General features: G+C 36.4%; 1 protein-coding gene across 1 annotated transcript in view; it reads right to left on the bottom strand.

Moving 5' to 3' along the window:
- The window catches only part of MLIP (muscular LMNA interacting protein), a gene marked incomplete at both ends in the record, with an annotated part of 279,786 nt that overhangs the window by 54,373 nt on the left and 205,994 nt on the right, over positions 1-19,419 (bottom strand). The window contains one exon of the mRNA XM_079934320.1: positions 18,258-18,386. Coding sequence (XP_079790446.1) covers positions 18,258-18,386 — 129 coding nt within the window. The remainder of the gene's footprint in view (positions 1-18,257; positions 18,387-19,419) is intronic.

The following is a 19,419-nucleotide window of genomic DNA, read 5'->3' as shown; positions in this document are numbered from 1 at the left end:
CTTAACTAATTATTAGAATTCAGTTGCTTAACTAATTATTAGAAGTATTCCATCTATTATGATAGAAGTGGCAAAGGTCTTCTTTGTGTGTCTGTTTTAAAGCAAGTAAAAAGACTCCCTCTTGTGAGAGCACCAGAATCACAATTAACTGCTGAACCATCATTGACAGGAAAACACTGAACTCACCAAAAAAGATACCCCACATCCAGAGAAAAAGGAGAAGCCACAATGAGATGGCAGGAGGGGCGCAATCACAATAAAATCAAATCCCATAACTGCTGGTTGTGTGACTCACAAACTTGAGAACATTTATAACACAGAAGTCCACCCACTGGAGTGAAGGTTCTCAGCCCCACATCAGGCTTCCCAACTTGAGGGTCTGGCAATGGGAGAAGGAATTCCTAGAGAATCAGACTTTGAAGGTTAGTGGGATTTGATTGCAGGACTTTGACAGGACTGGGGAAAACAGAGGTTCTACTCTTGGAGGGCACACACAAAGTAGTGTGTGCTTCAGGACCCAGGGGAAGGAGCAGTGACCCCAGAGGAGACTGAACCAGAACTACCTGCTAGTGTTGGAGAGTCTCCTGAAGAGGCAGGGGGTGGCTGTCTTTCACCATGAGGACAAGGACACTGGCAGCAGAAGATCTGGGAAGTAATCCTTGGCATGAACCCTCCCAGAGTCCATCATTAGCCCCACCAAAGAGCTGGGTATGACCCACTGTTGGGTCAGCTCAGGCAAGACAACCAAGAGGGAGCGAATCCAGCCCCACCCATCAGCCCCACCTTCATCTTCAGTGGATGAGGATTAGATAGCCTCATCCACCAAAGGGCAGATAGCAGGAGCAAGATGAACTACAGTCCTGCAGCCTTTGGGACAAAAATCACATTCACAGAAAGATAGACAAGAAGAAAAGGCAGAGGGCTATGTACCAGATGAAGGAACAAGACAAAACCCCAGAAAAATAACTAAATGAAGTGGAGATAGGAAAACTTCCAGAAAAAGAATTCAGAAAGATGATAGTGAAGATAATCCAGGACCTCAGAAAAAGAATGGAGGCAAAGATATAGAAGATGCAAGAAATGTTTAACAAAGATCTAGAAGAATTAAAGAACAAACACCTAGAAGAACTAAAGAACAAACAAACAGATATGAACAATACAATAACTGAAATGAAAAATACACTAGAAGGAATCAATAGCAGAATAACTGAGGCAGAAGAACGGATAAATGAACTGGAAGACAGAATGGTGGAATTCACTGATGCAGAACAGAATAAAGAAAAAAAAAAAGAAAAGAAGTGAAGGCAGCCTAAGAGATCTCTGGGACAACATTAGATGCAACAACAGTCACAATATAAGGGTCCCAGAAGGAGAAGGAGAAGAGAGAGAGAGAAAGGACCTGAGAAAATATTTGAAGATATTATAGTCGAAAACTTCCCTAACATGGGAAAGAAAAGAGCCACCCAACCACCCAACCCCAGGAAGTGAAGACAGTCCCAAGCAGGATAAACCCAAGGAGAATGACGCCAAGACACATAGTAATCAAACTGACAAAAATTAAAGACAAAGAAAAATTATTGAAAGCAACAAGGGAAAATGACAAATAACATACAAGGGAACTCCCATAAGGTTGACAACTGATTTTCAGTAGAAACTCTACAAGCAAGAAAGGAGTGGCATGATATATTTAAAGTGATGAAAGGGAAGAACCTGCAACCAAGATTACTCTACCCGGCAAGGATCTCATTCAGATGCGACAGAGAAATCAAAAGCTTTACAGAGAGGCAACAGCTAAGAGAATTCAGCACCACCAAACCAGCTCTACAACAAATACTAAAGGAACTTCTCTAAATGGGTAACACAATGGAAGAAAAGGACCTAAAAAAATAACACATTACAGGGCTTCCCTGGTGGCGCAGTGGTTGAGAGTCTGCCTGCCAATGCAGGGGACACGGGTTCGTGTCCCAGTCCGGGAAGATCCCACGTGCCATGGAGTGGCTGGGCCCATGAGCCATGGTCGCTGAGCCTGCGTGTCCGGAGCCTGTGCTCCACAGCGGGAGAGGCCACAACAGTGAGAGGCCCGTGTATGGCCAAAAAAGAAAGAAAGAAAGAAAGAAACACATTACAAATAAATACTGGTAATAGGAATATATATACCTATAATTACCTCAAACATGAACGGATTAAATGCTCCAACCAAAAGACACAGGCTCGCTGAATAGATACAAAAACAAGACCCGTACATATGCTGTCTACAAGAGACCCACTTCACACCTATGGACACATATAGACTGAAAGTGAGGGGATGGAAAAAAATATTCCATGCAAATGAGAATCAAAAATCAAATACACTAAACTTTAAAATAAAGAATGTTACAAGAGACAAAGAGGGACACTACATAATGATCAAGGGATCAATCCAAAAAGAAGATATAACAATATAAATATATATGCACCCAACATAGGAGCACTTCAATACATAAGGAAACTGCTAACAGCTATAAAACGGGAAATTGACAGTAACACAATAATATTGGGGAACTTTAACACCTCACTTACATCAATGGACAGATCATCCAAACAGAAAATTAATAAGAAACCACAAGCTTTAAATAACACAATAGACCAAATAGATTTCACTGATATTTATAGGGCATTCCATCCCAAAACAGCAGATTACACTCTCTTCTCAAGTGCACATGGAACATTCCCCAGGATAGATCATATCTTGGGTCACAAATCAAGCCTCAGTAAAGTTAAGAAAATTGAAATCATATCAATATCTCATATCTCATTGCTGACCACAATGCTATGAGATTCAAAATCAATTACAGGTAAAAAAAATAACAAACACAAACACATGGTGGCTAAACAATACGTTATTAAATAACCAAGAGATCACTGAAGATATCAATGAGGAAATCAAAAAATACCTACAGACAAATTACAATGAAAACACAATGATCCAAACTGTATGGGATGCAGCAAAAGCAGTTCTAAGAGGGAACTTTATAGCAATAACATCCTACCTCAAGAAACAAGAAAAATCTCAAATAAACAACCTAACCTTACACCTAAAGCAATTACAGAAAGAAGAAAAAAAAACCCACAAAGTTACTAGAAGGAAAGAAATCATAAAGATTAGAGCAGAAATAAATGAAAAAGAAACAAAGAAAGCAATAAGAAAGATCAGTAAAACTTAAAGCAAGTTCTTTGAGAAGATAAACCAAATTGATAAAACATTAGCTAGACTCATCAAGAAAGAGGTAGAGGACTCAAATCTATAAAATTAGAAATGGAAAAGGAGAAGTTACAACAGACACCACAGAAACACAAAGCATCCTATGAGACTACTACAAGCAATTCTATGACAATAAAAAGGACAACCTTGAAGATATTTTCAAATTCTTAGAAAAGTATAACCTTCCAAGACTGAACCAGGAAAAAATAGAAAATATGAACAGACCAATCACAAGTAATGAAATTGCAACTATGATTAAAAATCTTCCAACAAACAAAAGTCCAGGACCAGATGCCTTCACAGGTGAATTCTATCAAACATTTAGAGAAGAGCTAACACCCATCCTTCTCAAACTCTTCCAAAATATTGCAGAGGAAGGAACACTCCCAAATTCATTCTATGAGGCCACCGTCACCCTGATACCAAAACCAGAAAAAGATACTACAAAAAAAGAAAATTACAGACTAATATCATTGATGAATATAGATGCAAAAATCCTCAACAAAATACTAGCAAACAGAATCCAACAACACATTAAAAAATCACACACCCCAGGTATGCAAGGATTCTTCAACATACACAAATCAATCAATGTGATACACCATATTAACAAATTGAAGGATAAAAACCATATGATCTTTTCAAATGATACAGAAAAAGCTTTTGACAAAATTCAACACCCATTTATGATAAAAACTCTCCAGAAAGTGGGCATAGAGGGAACCTACCTCAACATAATAAAGGCCATATACAACAAACCCACAGCCAACAACATTCTCACTGGTGATAAACTGAAAGCATTTCCTGTAAGATCAGGAACAAGACAAGGTTGTCCACTCTTGCCACCATTATTCAACATAGTTTTGGAAGTCCTAGCCACAGCAATCAGAGAAGAAAAAGAAATAAAAGGAATACACGTTGGAAAAGAAGAAGTAAAACTGTCACTTTTTGCAGATGACATGATACTATACATAGAGAATCCTAAAGATGCTACCAAAAAAATACTAGAGCTAATCAGCTAATCAGTGAATTTTGTAAAGTTGCAGGATACAAAATTAATGCACAGAAATCTCTTGCATTCCTATACACTAATGATGAAAAATGTGAAAGAGAAATTACGGAAACACTCCCATTTACCATTGCAACAGAAAGAATAAAATACTTAGGAATAAACCTACCTAGGAAGAAAAAAGACATGTGTGCAGACAACTATAAGACACTGATGAAAGAAATTAAAGATGATACAAACAGATGGAGAGATATACCATATTCTTGGATTGGAAGAATCAGCATTGTGAAAATGAGTATACTATCCAAAGCAATCTACATATTCAATGCAATCCATATCAAATTACTAATGGCATTTTTCACAGAACTAGAACAAAAAATCTTAAAATTTGTATGGAAAACACAAAAGACCCCGAATAGTCAAAACAGTCTTGAGGGAAAAAAACAGGGCTGCAGGAATCAGACTCCCTAACTTCAACTATACTACGAAGCTACAGTAATGAAGACAGTATGGTACTGGCACAAAAACAGAAATATAGATCAATGGAACAGGATAGAAAGTCCAGAGATAAACCCACACACCTATGGTCAACTAATCTATGACAAAGGAGGCAAGGATATACAATGGGGAAAAGACAGTCTCTTCAATAAGTGGTGTTGGAGAAACTGGACACCTACATGTGAAAGAATGAAATTAGAACACTTCCTAACACCATACACAAAAATAAACTCAAAATGGAGAGATTTAAATATAAGAGTGGACTCTATAAAACTCTTAGAGGAAAACATCAGAAGATCACTCCGACATAAATCACAGCAAGATCTTTTTTGATACACCTCCTAGAGTAATGGAAATAAAAACAAACAAATGGTACCTAATGAAACTTGAAAGCTTTTGCAAAGCAAAGTAAACTACAAACAAGATGAAAAGAAAGCCCTCAGAATGGGAGAAAATATTTGCAAACGAATCAATGGACAAAGGATTAATCTCCAAAATATATAAACAGCTCATGCAGCTCAATATTAAAAAAAACAAACAATCCAATCCAAAAATTGGCAGAAGACCTAAATAGATATTTCCCCAAAGAAGACATACAGATGGCCAAGAAGCACATGAAAAGCTGCTCAACATCACTAATTATTAGAGAAATGCAAATCAAAACTACAGTGAGGTATCCTGTCACACCAGTTAGAATGGGCATCATCAGAAAATCAACAAATGCTGGAGAGGGTGTTGAGAAAAGGGATCCCTCTTGCACTGTTGGTGGGAATGTAAATTGATACAGCCACGATGGAGAACAGTATGGAGGTTCCTTAAAAAACTAAAAATAGAACTACCATATGACTCAGCAATCCTACTACTGGACATATACCCATAGAAAACCATAATTCAAAAACACACATGCACTCCAATGTTCATTGCAGCACTATTTATAATAGCCAGGTCATGGAAGCAACCTAAATGCCCATCGACAGATGAATGGATAAAGAAGATGTGGTACATATATACAATGCAATATTACTCAGCTATAAAAAGGAACAAAATTGGGTCATTTGTAGAGAGGTGGATGGATCTAGAGACTGTCATACGAAGTGAAGTAAGTCAGAAAAACAAATATTCTGTAAGGCAGAAATGGAGACAGAGATATAGGGAACAAACGTATGAACACCAAGGGGGGAAAGTGTTGGGGGGGGTGATGAATTGGGAGATTGGGATTGACATATATATACTAATATGTATAAAATGGATAACTAATTAGAACCTGCTGTATTAAAAATTAAAGAAAATTCTAAAATTAAAAAAGATAAATAAATAAAGCAAGTAAAAATCTAAGATTTTTAAACCTACATAAAACAATGGAAGAGGGGCAGGAGAAGAAATCTTTGCTGTGGAAACCCGCACCCTTAGCAATGTGGAAACCTGCACTCCTTAGTTCCTGTCTTCTTTGGTACATACACAAGGTCAAGAGAAATCTTAAAGCAATAATAATAAAAATAATGATAAATAAATAAATAATAAATGGGAGAGATAAAAGCCTAAGTTTGACGAAGAGCTCCTATATGATTATATCCTGGAAGAAAAAGTAAATATTGTCTCTATAGGAAAATTTCTTTAACATTAAAAAGTTTATTGTGCTGATAAATTATCTATTACATATCATACATAACCTGTATATGACAAATTGTCTGTTACCTATTACATATAGAGGAAGGGAAGAAGGGAGGAAGGAAGGAAGGCAGGAAGGAGTAGGGAGGGAGGGTCAGAGGGAGTAAAGGGAAAAGATGAAGAGAAAAACTCACAAGGATTTCATTACTTGAATAATCAAAAACAACCTAGTAACAGTTGGAGAAGCCAAATCTCTGGTCTTAACTCTTCCAAAAGAAATGTAACCCTGCAAGCAATTTTTGTTCTCTTCCCTCAAAACTATTCAGTAAACCACTTAATCATTTCTAGATCTAAAAATGTTAAACATTTTAAACTGAAAAAATTTCTTCATAAAAGGTTAGCAATGATAAAAAGATAATTTTATGACAAAAGAGATTGAGCCATCTTGATTGAGAAACAAATGTTGAAAAAGTAGCAACTTGTGACAAAGCCAGTAGTCATTCATAATAAAAGGCAATATTATCTAGTTCACCTTTTAACAAAGGTGTTTGCTCTATAATTGTAACACATGGGTGATAAGGAAGTGCAGGTGAAGGTCACAGTAAAAATATAATTTGATGTATATATGTCCATGCTACTCTCTCACTTTGTCACAGCTACATATATACACTTCCAAACGTAAAATAGATAGCTAGTGGGAAGCAGCCGCATAGCACAGGGAGATCAGCTCAGTGTTTTGTGACCAAACTAGAGGGGTGGGATAGGGAGGGTGGGAGGGAGTGAGATGCAAGAGGGAAGAGATATGGGAACATACGTATATGTATAACTGATTCACTTTGTTATAAGGCAGAAACTGAAATTAACTCACCATTGTAAAGCAATTATACTCCAATAAAGATGTTAAATATATATATATATATATAAAATTTAATGAATAATTAGATAGAAAACTGAAAGTCACCCGCATTGTCGTCAAAGTTGAAAGTCAAACAGATAGTTTGGTTGGGAAGTCAGATGTCTAAGAAAACTCAGAAGAAAAGAAAGAATGTAAATACTACAATAAAGAAAATTCCCTGTAATTACTCATTTACATTCTCTTTGGTGGGAAGGAAACTCGTTAAATGGTCATTTTCACACAAAAACATGCTCTTTTCCCTATTGAAGCAAATTAGGAGGAAAATAAAATTTAAGAGGCATACATGCTGGAAAGCACTATTTCTCATTTTAAAAAAAAGAAAAAAGGAAAACATTTCCAGGAAAATGAGATGAAACTAAAATACAACCCCCTTTCAATTCTGTCCACAATATTTTTATACATTTTTCTAGGGTTTCAAGAAAGAAATGACATACCTAATATCATGGGTTTCATTACTAATTTATAAAGAATGAGAGAAAAATATTTTATACCACATTTTATATAACTGAGGTTAGCAATTGCTTTTTCTACTAAGTTGAGACTCTTCAGGGCAGAAATCACTTTTGTCTAATTAAATACATTAAATGACCAGAAAGCAATCAGTATATTTTGCAAACTCACGAGTAGTCAGATAAACAAAACACCATTCCTCTTTTTGGTATCTTCATTTTAATTAGTGAATTGATTTTCTAAGCCTCTATGTCTTCTGGATGCCCATTTGTCCAATCAATTCTATTAGTTATTTAACTCTGCCTTTAGTTATCAATAGAACTATGCCTCAAAGTACATCACCATAGTTTTATATCCGTAGGTGGAGTGTGAGGATATTTTGTAAGAACTCAAAAGGACCACAAATTGATATAATAATGGATTGAAAGGTAATTTCAGAGAAGCATAAACTTCATTCTGAAGTGTCTTTGTTTAAAAATCCATCTAATATAGAATGATGAGAGGAGACCTTCAAGATGGCAGAGGAGTAAGACATGGAGATCACCTTCCTCCCCACAAATACATCAAAACTACATCTACATGTGGAACAACTCCTACAGAACACCTACTGAATGCTGGCAGAAGACCTCAGGCTTTCCGAAAGGCAAGAAACTCCCCACATACATGGGTAGGGCAAAAGAAAAAGGAAAAAACATAGATGAAAGAAGAGGGATGGGACCTGCACCTCTGGGAGGGAGCTGTGAAGGAGGAAAAGTTTCCACACACTAGGAAGCCCCTTCACTGGAGGAGACAGGGGCTGGGTGGGTGCGAAGATTCGGAGCCACGGAGGAGAGTGCAGCAACAGGGTACACAGAACAAAGCAGAGAGATTCCTGTACAGAGGATCAGTACCGACCAGCACTCATCAGACTGAGAGGCTTGTCTGCTCACCCACTGGGGTGGGAGGGGGCTGGGAGCTGTGGCTCTGGCTTCAGAGGTTAGATCCCAAGGAGAGGAATGGGGTTGGCTGCATGAACACCACCTGAAGGGGGTTAGTGTGCCACAGCTAGCCAGGAGGGAGTCCAGGAAAAAGTCTGGAACTGCCTAAGAGGCAAGAGACCATTGTTTCAGGGTGTATGAGGAGAGGGGATTCAGAGCACTGCCTAAATGAGCTCCAGAGACAGGCACAAGCTGTGGCCATCAGCATGGACCCCAGAGATGGGCATGAAATGCTAAGGCTGTGGCGGCAGCCACCAAGAGGCCTATGCGCAAGCACAGGTCACTATCAACACCTCCCCTCCCGGGAGCCTGTGCAGCCCACCACTGCCAAGGTCCCGTGATCCAGGGAGAACTTCCCCCAGAGAACACATGGCATGCCTCAGGCTGGTGCAACGTCATGCCGACCTCTGTTGCAGCAGGCTCACCCCGCATTCCATACCCCTCCCTCTCTCGGGCCTGAGTGAGCCAGAGCCCGCTAATCAGCTGCTACTTTAACCTCATCCTATCTGGGCAAGAACAGATGTCCTCAGGCGACCTACAGGCAGAGTCTGGGCCAAATCTAAAGCTGAACCCCAGGAGCTGTGCGAACAAAGAAGAGAAAGGGAAATTTCTCCCAGCATCCTCAGGAGCAGCGGGTTAAACCTCCACAATCAACTTGATGTACCCTGCATCTGTGGAATACCTGACTAGACAAAGAATCATCCCAAAATTGAGGCAGGGCACTTTGTGATCAACTGTAGCCTTGGGGTTTGTTTTCTGCATCTAATTTGTTTCTGGTTTTATGTTTATCATAGTTTAGTATTTAGAGTTTATTATAATTGGTAGATTGTTTTATTGATTTGGATGCTTTCTTCCTCCTGTTTATATATATATATATATTTTGCTTTTTCTCTTTTTCTGAGTGTGTATGTGTATGCTTCTTTGTGTGATTTGTCTGTATAACTTTGCTTTTACCATTTGTCCTAGGGTTCTGTCTGTCCGTTGTTTTTTTTTCTTTGTATAGGTTTTAGTGCTTGTTATCATTGGTGGATTTGTTTTTTGGTTTGGATGTTCCCTTCATTCTTTCTTTCCTTTTTTTAAATTACTTTTTAATATTTTTAATTTTTAATAATTATTTTTCATTTTAATAACTTTATTTTATTTCTTTCTATCTTTATTTCTTTTTTTCTCACTTTTCTTCTGAGCCGTGTGGCTGACAGGGTCTTGGTGTTTGGGGCAGCTGTCAGGCCTGTGCCACTGAGGTGGGAGAGTCGAGTTCAGGACATTGGTCCACCAGAGACCTCCTGGCTCCAAATAATATCAAATGGCAAAAGCTCTCACAGAGATCTCTGTCTCAATGCTAAGACCAAGCTCCACTCAACAACCAGCAAGCTACAATGCTGGACACCCTATGCCAAACAACTAGCAAGAAAGGAACACAATCCCATCCATTAGCAGAGACGCTGCCTAAAATCATAGTAAGATCATAGATACCCCAAAACACACCTCCAGAAATGGTCCTGCCCACCAGAAAGACAAGATCCAGCCTCATCCACCAGAACACAGGCACTAGTCCCCTCCTCCAGGAAGTATCCAGAAACCACTGAACCAACCTTAGCCACTGGGGGCAGACACCAAAACATCAGAACTACGAACCTGCAGTGGGCAAAAAGAGACACCAAACACAATAAGTTAAGCAAAATGAGAAGACCGAGAAACACACAGCAGATGAAGGAGCAAGATAAAAACCAACAGACGAAACAAATAAAGAGGAAAGAGGCAGTGTACCTGAAAAAGAATTCAGAGTAAGAAGAGTAAAGATGATTCAACATCTTGGAAATAGAATGGAGAAAATACAAGAAATATTTAACAAGGACCTAGAAGAACAGAGAGCAAACAAACAATGATGAACAACACAATAAATGAAATTAAAAACTCTCTAGAAGGAATCAGTAGCAGAATAACTGAGGCAGAAGAACGGATAAGAGACTGGGAAGAAAAAATAGTGGAAATAACTACTGCAGAGCAGAATAAAGAAAAAAGAATGAAAAGAATTGAGGACAGTCTTAGAGACATCTGGGACAACTTTAAATGCACTAACATTCAAATTATAGGGGTCTCAGGAAAAGAAGAGAAAAAGAAAGGGACTGAGAAAATATTTGAAGAGATTAGAGTTGAAAACTTCCCTAATATGGGAAAGGAAATAGTCAATCAAGTACAGGAAGCACAGAGAGTCCCGTAAAGGAAAAATCCAAGGAGAAACATGCCAAGACACATATTAATCAAACTATCAAAAATTAAATATAAAGAAAAAATATTAAAATCAGCAAGGGAAAAAAAGCAAATAACATAAAAGGGAATGAGCAGAAACTCTGTAAGCCAGAAAGGAGTGGTAGGACATGTGATCAAGGGAAAAACCTACAATCAAGAATACTCTACCCAGCAAGAATCTCATTGAGATTCGACAGAGAAATTAAAACCTTTACAGAAAAGCAAAAGCTAAGAGAATTCAGCCCCACCAAACCAGCTTTACAAAAAATGCTAAAGGAACTTCTCTAGGCAGGAAACACAAGAGAAGGAAAAGACCTACAATAACAAACCCAAAACAATTAAGAAAATGGTAATAGGAACATACATATTGATAATTACCTTAAATGTAAATGGATTAAATGCTCCAACCAAAAGACATAGACTGGCTGAATGGATACAAAACAAGACCCATATATATGCTGTCTACAAGACACCCACTTCAGACCTAGGGACACATACAGACTGAAAGTGAGGGGATGGAAAAACATATTCCATGCAAATGGAAATCAAAAGAAAGCTAGAGTAGCAATTCTCATATCAGACAATATAGACTTTAAAACAAAGACTATTACAAGAGACAAAGAAGGACACCACATAATGATCAAGCCAAGAAGAAGGTATAACAATTCTAAATATTTATGCACCCAACACAGGAACACCTCAATACATAAGGCAAATGCTAACAGCCAAAATGGAAATCGACAGTAACACAATCATAGTAGGGGACTTTAACACACCACTTTCACCAATGGACAGATCATCCAAAATGAAAATAAAGAAGGAAAAACAAGCTTTAAATGATACATTAAACAAGATGGACTTAATTGATATTTATAGGGCATTCCATCCAAAAACAACAGAATACACTTTCTTCTCAAGTGCTCATGGAACATTCCCCAACATAGATCATATCTTGGGTCATAAATCAAGCCTTGGTAAATTTAAGAAAATTGAAATCATATCAACTATCTTTTCTTACCACAATGCTATGAGACTACTTAACAATTACAGGAAAAAATCTGTAAAAAATACAAAGATGTGGAGGCTAAACAATACAATACTTAATAACCAAGAGATCACTGAAGAAATCAAAGAGGAAATCAAAAAATACCTAGAAACAAATGACAATGAAAACATGATGACCCAAAACCTATGGGATGCAGCAAAAGCAGTTCTAAGAGGGAAGGTAACAGCAATACAATCCTACCTCAGGAAACAAGAAACATCTCAAATAAACAACCTAACCCTACCCCTAAAGCAATTAGAGAAAGAAGAACAAAAAACCCGCAGAGTTAGCAGAAGGAAAGAAACCACAAAGATCAGATGAGAAATAAATGAAAATGAAATGAAGGAAACGATAGCAAAGATCGATAAAACTAAAAGCTGGTTCTTTGAGAAGATAATCAAAATTCATAAACCATTAGCTAGACTGATCAAGAAAAAAGGTAGAAGACTCAAATCAATAGAATTAGAAATGAGAAAGGAGAAGTAACAACTGACACTGCAGAAATAGAAAAGATCATGAGAGATTACTACAAACTATTATATGCCAATAAAATGGACAACCTGGAAGAATTGGACAAATTCTTAGAAAAGCACAACCTTCTGATACTGAACCAGGAAAAAATAGAAAATATAAACAGACCAACCACAAGCACTGAAATAGAAACTGTAATTAAAAATCTTCCAACAAAAAAAAGCCCAGGACCAGATGGCTTCACAGGTGAATTCTATCAAACATTAGGAGAGAGCTAACACCTATCCTTCTCAAACTCTTCCAAAATATAGCAGAGGGAGGAATGCTCCCAAACTCATTCTACGAGACCACCATCACCCTGATACCAAAACCAGATGAAGATGTCACAAAGAAAGAAAACTACAGGCCAATATCACTATTGAACATAGATGTAAAAATCCTCAACAACATACTAGCAAACAGAATCCAACAGCACATTAAAAGGATCATATACCATGATCAAGTGGGCTTTGTCTCAGGAATGCAAGGATTTTTCAGTATACGCAAACCAATCAATGGAATAAACCATATTAACAAATTGAAGGAGAAGAATCATATGATCATCTCAACAGATGTAGAAAAAGCTTTCTACAAAATTCAACACCCATTTATGATAAAACTCCTCCAGAAAGTAGGCATAGAGGGAACTTATCTCAACATAATTAAGGCTGTATATTGACATATGTGACAAACCCACAACCAACATCATTCTCAATGGTGAAAAACTAAAGCCATTTCCTCTAAGATCAGGAAACCTCTCACCACTATTATTCAGCATACTTTTGGAAGTTTTAGCCACTGCAATCAGAGAAGAAAAAGAAATAAAAGGAATACAAATCAAAAAAGAAGAAGTAAAGCTGTCACTGTTTGCAGATGACATGATACTATGCATAGAGAATCCTAAAGATGCTACCAGAAAACTACTAGAGCTAATCAATGAATTTGGTAAAGTAGAAGGGTACAAAATTTATGCACAGAAATCTCTGGCATTCCTATACACTAATGATGAAAAATCTGAAAGAGAAATTAAGGAAACACTCCCATTTATCATTGCAACAAAAAGAATAAAATACCTAGGAATAAACATACCTAAGGAGAAAAGACCTGTATGCAGAAATCTATAGGACACAGATGAAGGAAATTAAAGATTATACAAACAGATGGAGAGATATACCATGTTTTTAGAATGGAGAATCAACATTGTGAAAATGACTGTACTACCCAAAGCAATGTACAGATTCAATGCAATCCCTATCAAACTACCAAAGGCATTTTTCACAGAAGTAGAACAAAAAATTTTGCAATTTCTATGGAAACACAAAAGACCTCAAATAGACAAAGCAATCTTGAGAAAGAAAAACAGAGCTGGAAGAATCAGGCCCCCTGACTTCAGACTATACTACAAAGCTATAGTAATCAAGACAGTATGGTACTGGCACAAAAACAGAAATATAGATCAATGGAATAGGATAGAAAGCCCAGAGATAAACCCACACACATATGGTCACCTTACTTTTGATAAAGGATGCAAGAATATACAGTGGATAAAGATAGCCTCTTCAATAAGTGGTGCTGGGAAAATTGGACAGCTACATGTAAAAGAAAGAAATTACAACACTCCCTAACACCATACACAAAAATAAACTCAAAATGGATTAAAGACCTAAATGTAAGGCCAGACACTATAAAACTCTTAGAGGAAAACATAGGCAGAACACTCTATGACATAAATCACAGCAAGATCTTTTTGACCCATCTCCTAGAGAAATGGAAATAAAAACAAAATAAACAAGTGGACCTAATGAAACTCAAAAGCTTTTGCACAGCAAAGGAAACCATAAACTAGACGAACAGACAACCCTCAGAATGGGAGAAAATATTTGCAAATGAAGCAACTGACAAAGAATTAATCTCCAAAATTACAAGCAGGTCATGCAGCTCAATATCAAAAAAACAAACAACCCAATCCAAAAATGGGCAGAAGACCTAAACAGACATTTTTCCAAAGAAGATATACAGATTGCCAACAAACACATGAAAGGATGCTCAACATCACTAATCATTAGAGAAAGGCAAATCAAAACTACAGTAGGCATCACTTCACACCAGTCAGAATAGCCATCATCAAAAAATGTACAAACAGTAAATTCTGGAGAGGGTGTGGAGACAAGGGGACCCTCTTGCACTGTTGGTGGGAATGTAAATAGATATAGCCACTATGGAGAACAGTATGGAGCTTCCTTAAAAAACTAAAAATAGAACTACCATATGACCCAGCAATCCCACTACTGGGCATATACCCTGAGAAAACCATAAGTCAAAAAGAGTCATGTACCACAATGTTCATTGCAGCTCTATTTACAATAGCCAGGAGATGGAAACAACCTAAGTGTCCATCAACAGATGAATGTTTAAAGAAGATGTGGTACATGTATACAATGGAATATTACTCAGCCATAAAAAGAAACGAAATTGAGTTATTTGTTGTAAGGTGGATGGACATAGTGTCTGTCATACAAAGTGAAGTCAGAAAGAAAAAAACAAATACTGCATGCTGACACATATTATGGAACGTAACAAAAAAATATGTTTCTGATGAACCTAGGTTCAGGACAGGAACAAAGACACAGATGTAGAGAATGGACTTGAGGATATGGGGAGGGGGAAGATTAAGCTGGGATGAAGTGAGAAAGTGGCATGGACTTTTGTATACTACCAAATGTAAAGTAGATATCTAGTGGGAAGCAGCCGCATAGCACAGCGAGATCAGCTCAGTGTTTTGTGACCACCTAGAGTGGTGGGATAGGGAGGATGGGAGGGAGATGCAAGAGAGAGGAGTTATGGGGATATATGTATATGTATAGCTGATTCATTTTGTTATAAAGCAGAATCTAAGACACCATTGTAAAGCAGTAATTTACTTACTCCAGTAAAGTTGTTAAATTTTTTAAAAAAATAGAATGATGCTTCCTGGCCTATGCCATTTTGATGTAAAAGTTGTTGATTAATAAGTTTCAATTACTTGATTAAGCATTTGGTTTCAAACTTTGCTTTTAGTGCTCAGGGGCTATCTCCAGGCAACTTTTCAGTTCATTATAAGTTCAAAAGTCTGCCTGGTTGTACCTTCTTATGCTACAATAAATACATTTTTGTCTTGTCTCATCATCTTTGGTGTGTAACTTTTTGTAACAGAGTTTTGAAATCATATTTTATGGCAGTGAAGCTGCTAGGGGAAATTCATGGATTTAACAATCCTATCTAACATCTCCTGTCATGTGGGACTGTCCCCAGGACAGGACAGATCAGTGAATGTGAGCTGTTTCAGTTTGGCTCAACTGTCAGGCTAAAGAATTTTGCATTACATGGATGGATGGTGAGATCAACTGAGTTTAGAACCATTCAATTTATTCTGTGGCAGCAGCAAAAGAGAACGCAATAGCGACCAGAACTGAATTTGAGTTAAGTTCTGATGAAGTAGCCATGCTGAGATCATAAATTGTTATTACTCAATTCATTATTTAAGGAGCTTTCAGCATTTATGCTTGTGAGCTGTCTTTTGTGTCTGCCTCCACTGTAGATTTTGGCCACATTGAAGTGGTGGTTATAGCTTCATGTAGAGGCCAGTTGATAGTATATGCAGCTTCCCGGTTTCCTAGTATATTCATTTTTCCTCTCCTGCAAGGTCAATGAATAAGATCAGGAAAGGTCTGGAATTCACTTTTAAGTGCTCTGCTAGACTTCTTTCAATTCTGACAGTCTGTTGACACAGAAGTTGGGATATACACAAGAATAAACTGATTGAAAGAAAATATAAATAAGTCTATGCACCACCAAAATACTTGCAGAAGAACTCAAATTTTCTACAAATTATCTGAAAATACATAGGTTTATGTGTACATAAACAGAGCTTTAAACTTGTTGTATAGTCAGGAAAAGCTATGAAAAGAACTGGCAACTCCTTTTAACGAAAAGAATTTCTTACAGCGGAAAATGGAGTTTATCATTCCAGAGGACAATAAATTGTGATAAATTATAGTTAGGTTAACTTGACATTCTACAAAGAATCTTGTTTAAGGTAAAATGCATGAATTTAAAATTATACTAATACAAAAGAACAAAACTTTTATTTTACAGAATTAGATCATATTTGAAGAATACGTTGCATGGATATGTGAAATTTATTTTAACTGTTGGCATTTTTGTCATATAATACTAGATTACTTCTATAAATTTTTATAATAATCCCATACTGTCTAAAATGTCACATTAAGCCTCTAAAATATCAGTGTCATATAAGCAATAGATATATAATGAATATTTTCATTGATGATGGAAATATGCCTTCCAAACAGGAATTTCCATTTCTTTTATGTGCAGATTTAGTGAACACACCTTATATATCAATAAGATTTCCCTATTTAATTTAATTAATTAAGGGCTCCCTTTTATTTTATAAAATGAGAATAATTGCCTCTAATTATCATTTTCAATGATATTAGTCTCCTAAAAATGCTTAACTTATTGAAATCCTATCAGTCTTCACAAAGTATATATAAATAAGCAGAAAACATTATCATCTCCATTTTATAAATAAAAACTGTAGCTAAGCATGAGAAAGTATTTATAATGAACTTTTTCAAGGCTTTTAGCCTACTCACAGTTCTTAGATTTTAAATAACCCAGATTTTAGAATTTGAAGGATCCTTAAAAAGTACCTCTTCTGAATGCCTCATTTTATGCATTAAGACACAAACTGGGCGAGATGAAATACCTTGCTCAGTGTCATAGAGCTAGTATAATACGAGACAAGATATTTCTTATGTTTCACAAATATGACTGTAATTTCTATTTTCAAGAATATTGTTAGTTATCATTTTCCAACTGAACTTTAAAAAGAGTATAGCACCTTACATTCTTTTGCAAGTCTATTCTATTATAGATTACCAAATGTGGTGGTGATCTTGCGTATCCTGGTTGTACCCACAAAGATTTCTGGATTGCTTGCATTGCTGAAGCATGTAATAATATTTGAGATATAAAATATATAACCCATGTCACTTTGTTGAATTTGAAGAAGACAAATAAGGATGTAAGGTTTCCCTTTGAGATAATTTATGAAATTTTATATTGCATAAATGTATATTTTCATGTTTTTCCTGAATATTTTATAAAGCACCATCAACAACCTTCCATTATACCTTCTTCAACATATAGGATATATAAGGGGAAGATAGTATACCTTTTTTGCACATAAACCAAAAAAACAATGATGCCTTAAAAGAACTTAAGCCCTTATTCCCTATCTAGTAACACTCAATCTAGGGTATCACATCATCTCTATTATGTTGATATGAATCGAAACAATAGATCTTCTGTCAAATGTACTAATATACCAAACCTAAAGCATTGCATTACTTCAAAAGGAAGCAGATATTAGAACTAAGACTGCAGCACCTATATGACTCATTTAATCAGTGACTCCATGATGTCTTTATAAGAAGTAATATCTTGGTCCCCAAAACAATACCAACAATAGGTAGAAAAATTTTAGGAAAAAACATTTAAATACTTCAAAATATCATCCTGAAAATACTTAAGAATTGTTTTATTATGTAAAAAAATAGATATTTTTTATTACTAAGGATATTCCAATCACAAATATTTTCTTGCACACACCATATTCATAGAGGCATCTCTATATTTTGTACAGTTATTTATCCAAATATCAAAGACTTTCTCATATGCACACTCACCTGATCAGAAAAGAAGTCACTGTGCTCTTCCAGGTATTTACTGAAAGGGTTGGGTTCATAGACTTCCTCCTCTTTTCTCAGTAATATTTTTGATTTTACAGGTACGGGGCGAATTACTCCAGGCTTCGTCTTCATGAATATCAAATTTTTAAAAAATAAAGGAAAAAATACTATTAAAATGAATACATAGGTATATTAAGTTATTCATATATTCTCACAGCAATTTTTTTATTTTAAAATGATTTTATAAATACATAAAAACAGCTAGAAATCAAATGATTTTTAACTAATGTAACTAGTTTTAGTTACCTGTTACAGCACAATCAACTCATTAAGATCTACTATTGTGACGTTCAAAATGCAAAAACATCTTCTTTTATCTAGTCAAACATGTTCCTATATCCTTGCCAGTGTATTCAGTCAATAAATATTTCATTTGACAAATATTTATTGAGAGCATCCTCGGTGCCAGACAGCGTACTCATTTGGGGCATGATAGGATAGAGGAATCTAGTACAATCCAGCAAGCCCAAAACAACTTTCTTTTTCCGGAAACCCTAAAATCCCAGAAGTCATGTTCAGACTGTGTATGATGAAACCAAGGGTGGCTTTCTGACACAAGGGACTGGGGGCTGGGTAGCAAACAGATGTTCTCTTCCATGAATATGGAACACTGCTTTAAACTGCTCTGCAGCCATGCTGGGAGACTGAAATTATAATACGTGGATTTGGGAGCTATGGGAAAGACTTAATCTGCCATAAAAGCAGATCTGATGAGATCAAGAAAAATACAGCAAAGTGTATGGAGAAGAGACACACTTGAGGGCTCTCCAGAATTGAATTCCAAAACATTCCTGGGACCCAGCTGAATTTCTTCTCTGAGGCTTCCTAAGATTTTCCTTTTCTTTTACACAAAATTCCCTTTTTTTTTTCCAATTCAGTTTGACTTCTATAACTTGCAATCAAAAGAGTTTGAGTGAATAGACCAGTCATTTCAGATTCGTGGATTTGTACCCAATGTCAGTCTGACAAGAGAGAGAGAGAGAGAAGAATCTAGTTTGGGGCAATTTCAAAATGATGTTTCACAAACACCAAAATCTCACAAATGTCACAAATGTCACAAAATGATTGATAAGTTTACAAAAAAAATCCCAAACAAGAA

This window comes from Stenella coeruleoalba (assembly GCF_951394435.1).
Source record: "Stenella coeruleoalba genome assembly, chromosome: 10".
NCBI lineage: Eukaryota > Metazoa > Chordata > Mammalia > Artiodactyla > Delphinidae > Stenella > Stenella coeruleoalba.
This window is presented reverse-complemented; position numbering and strand designations above follow the sequence as displayed.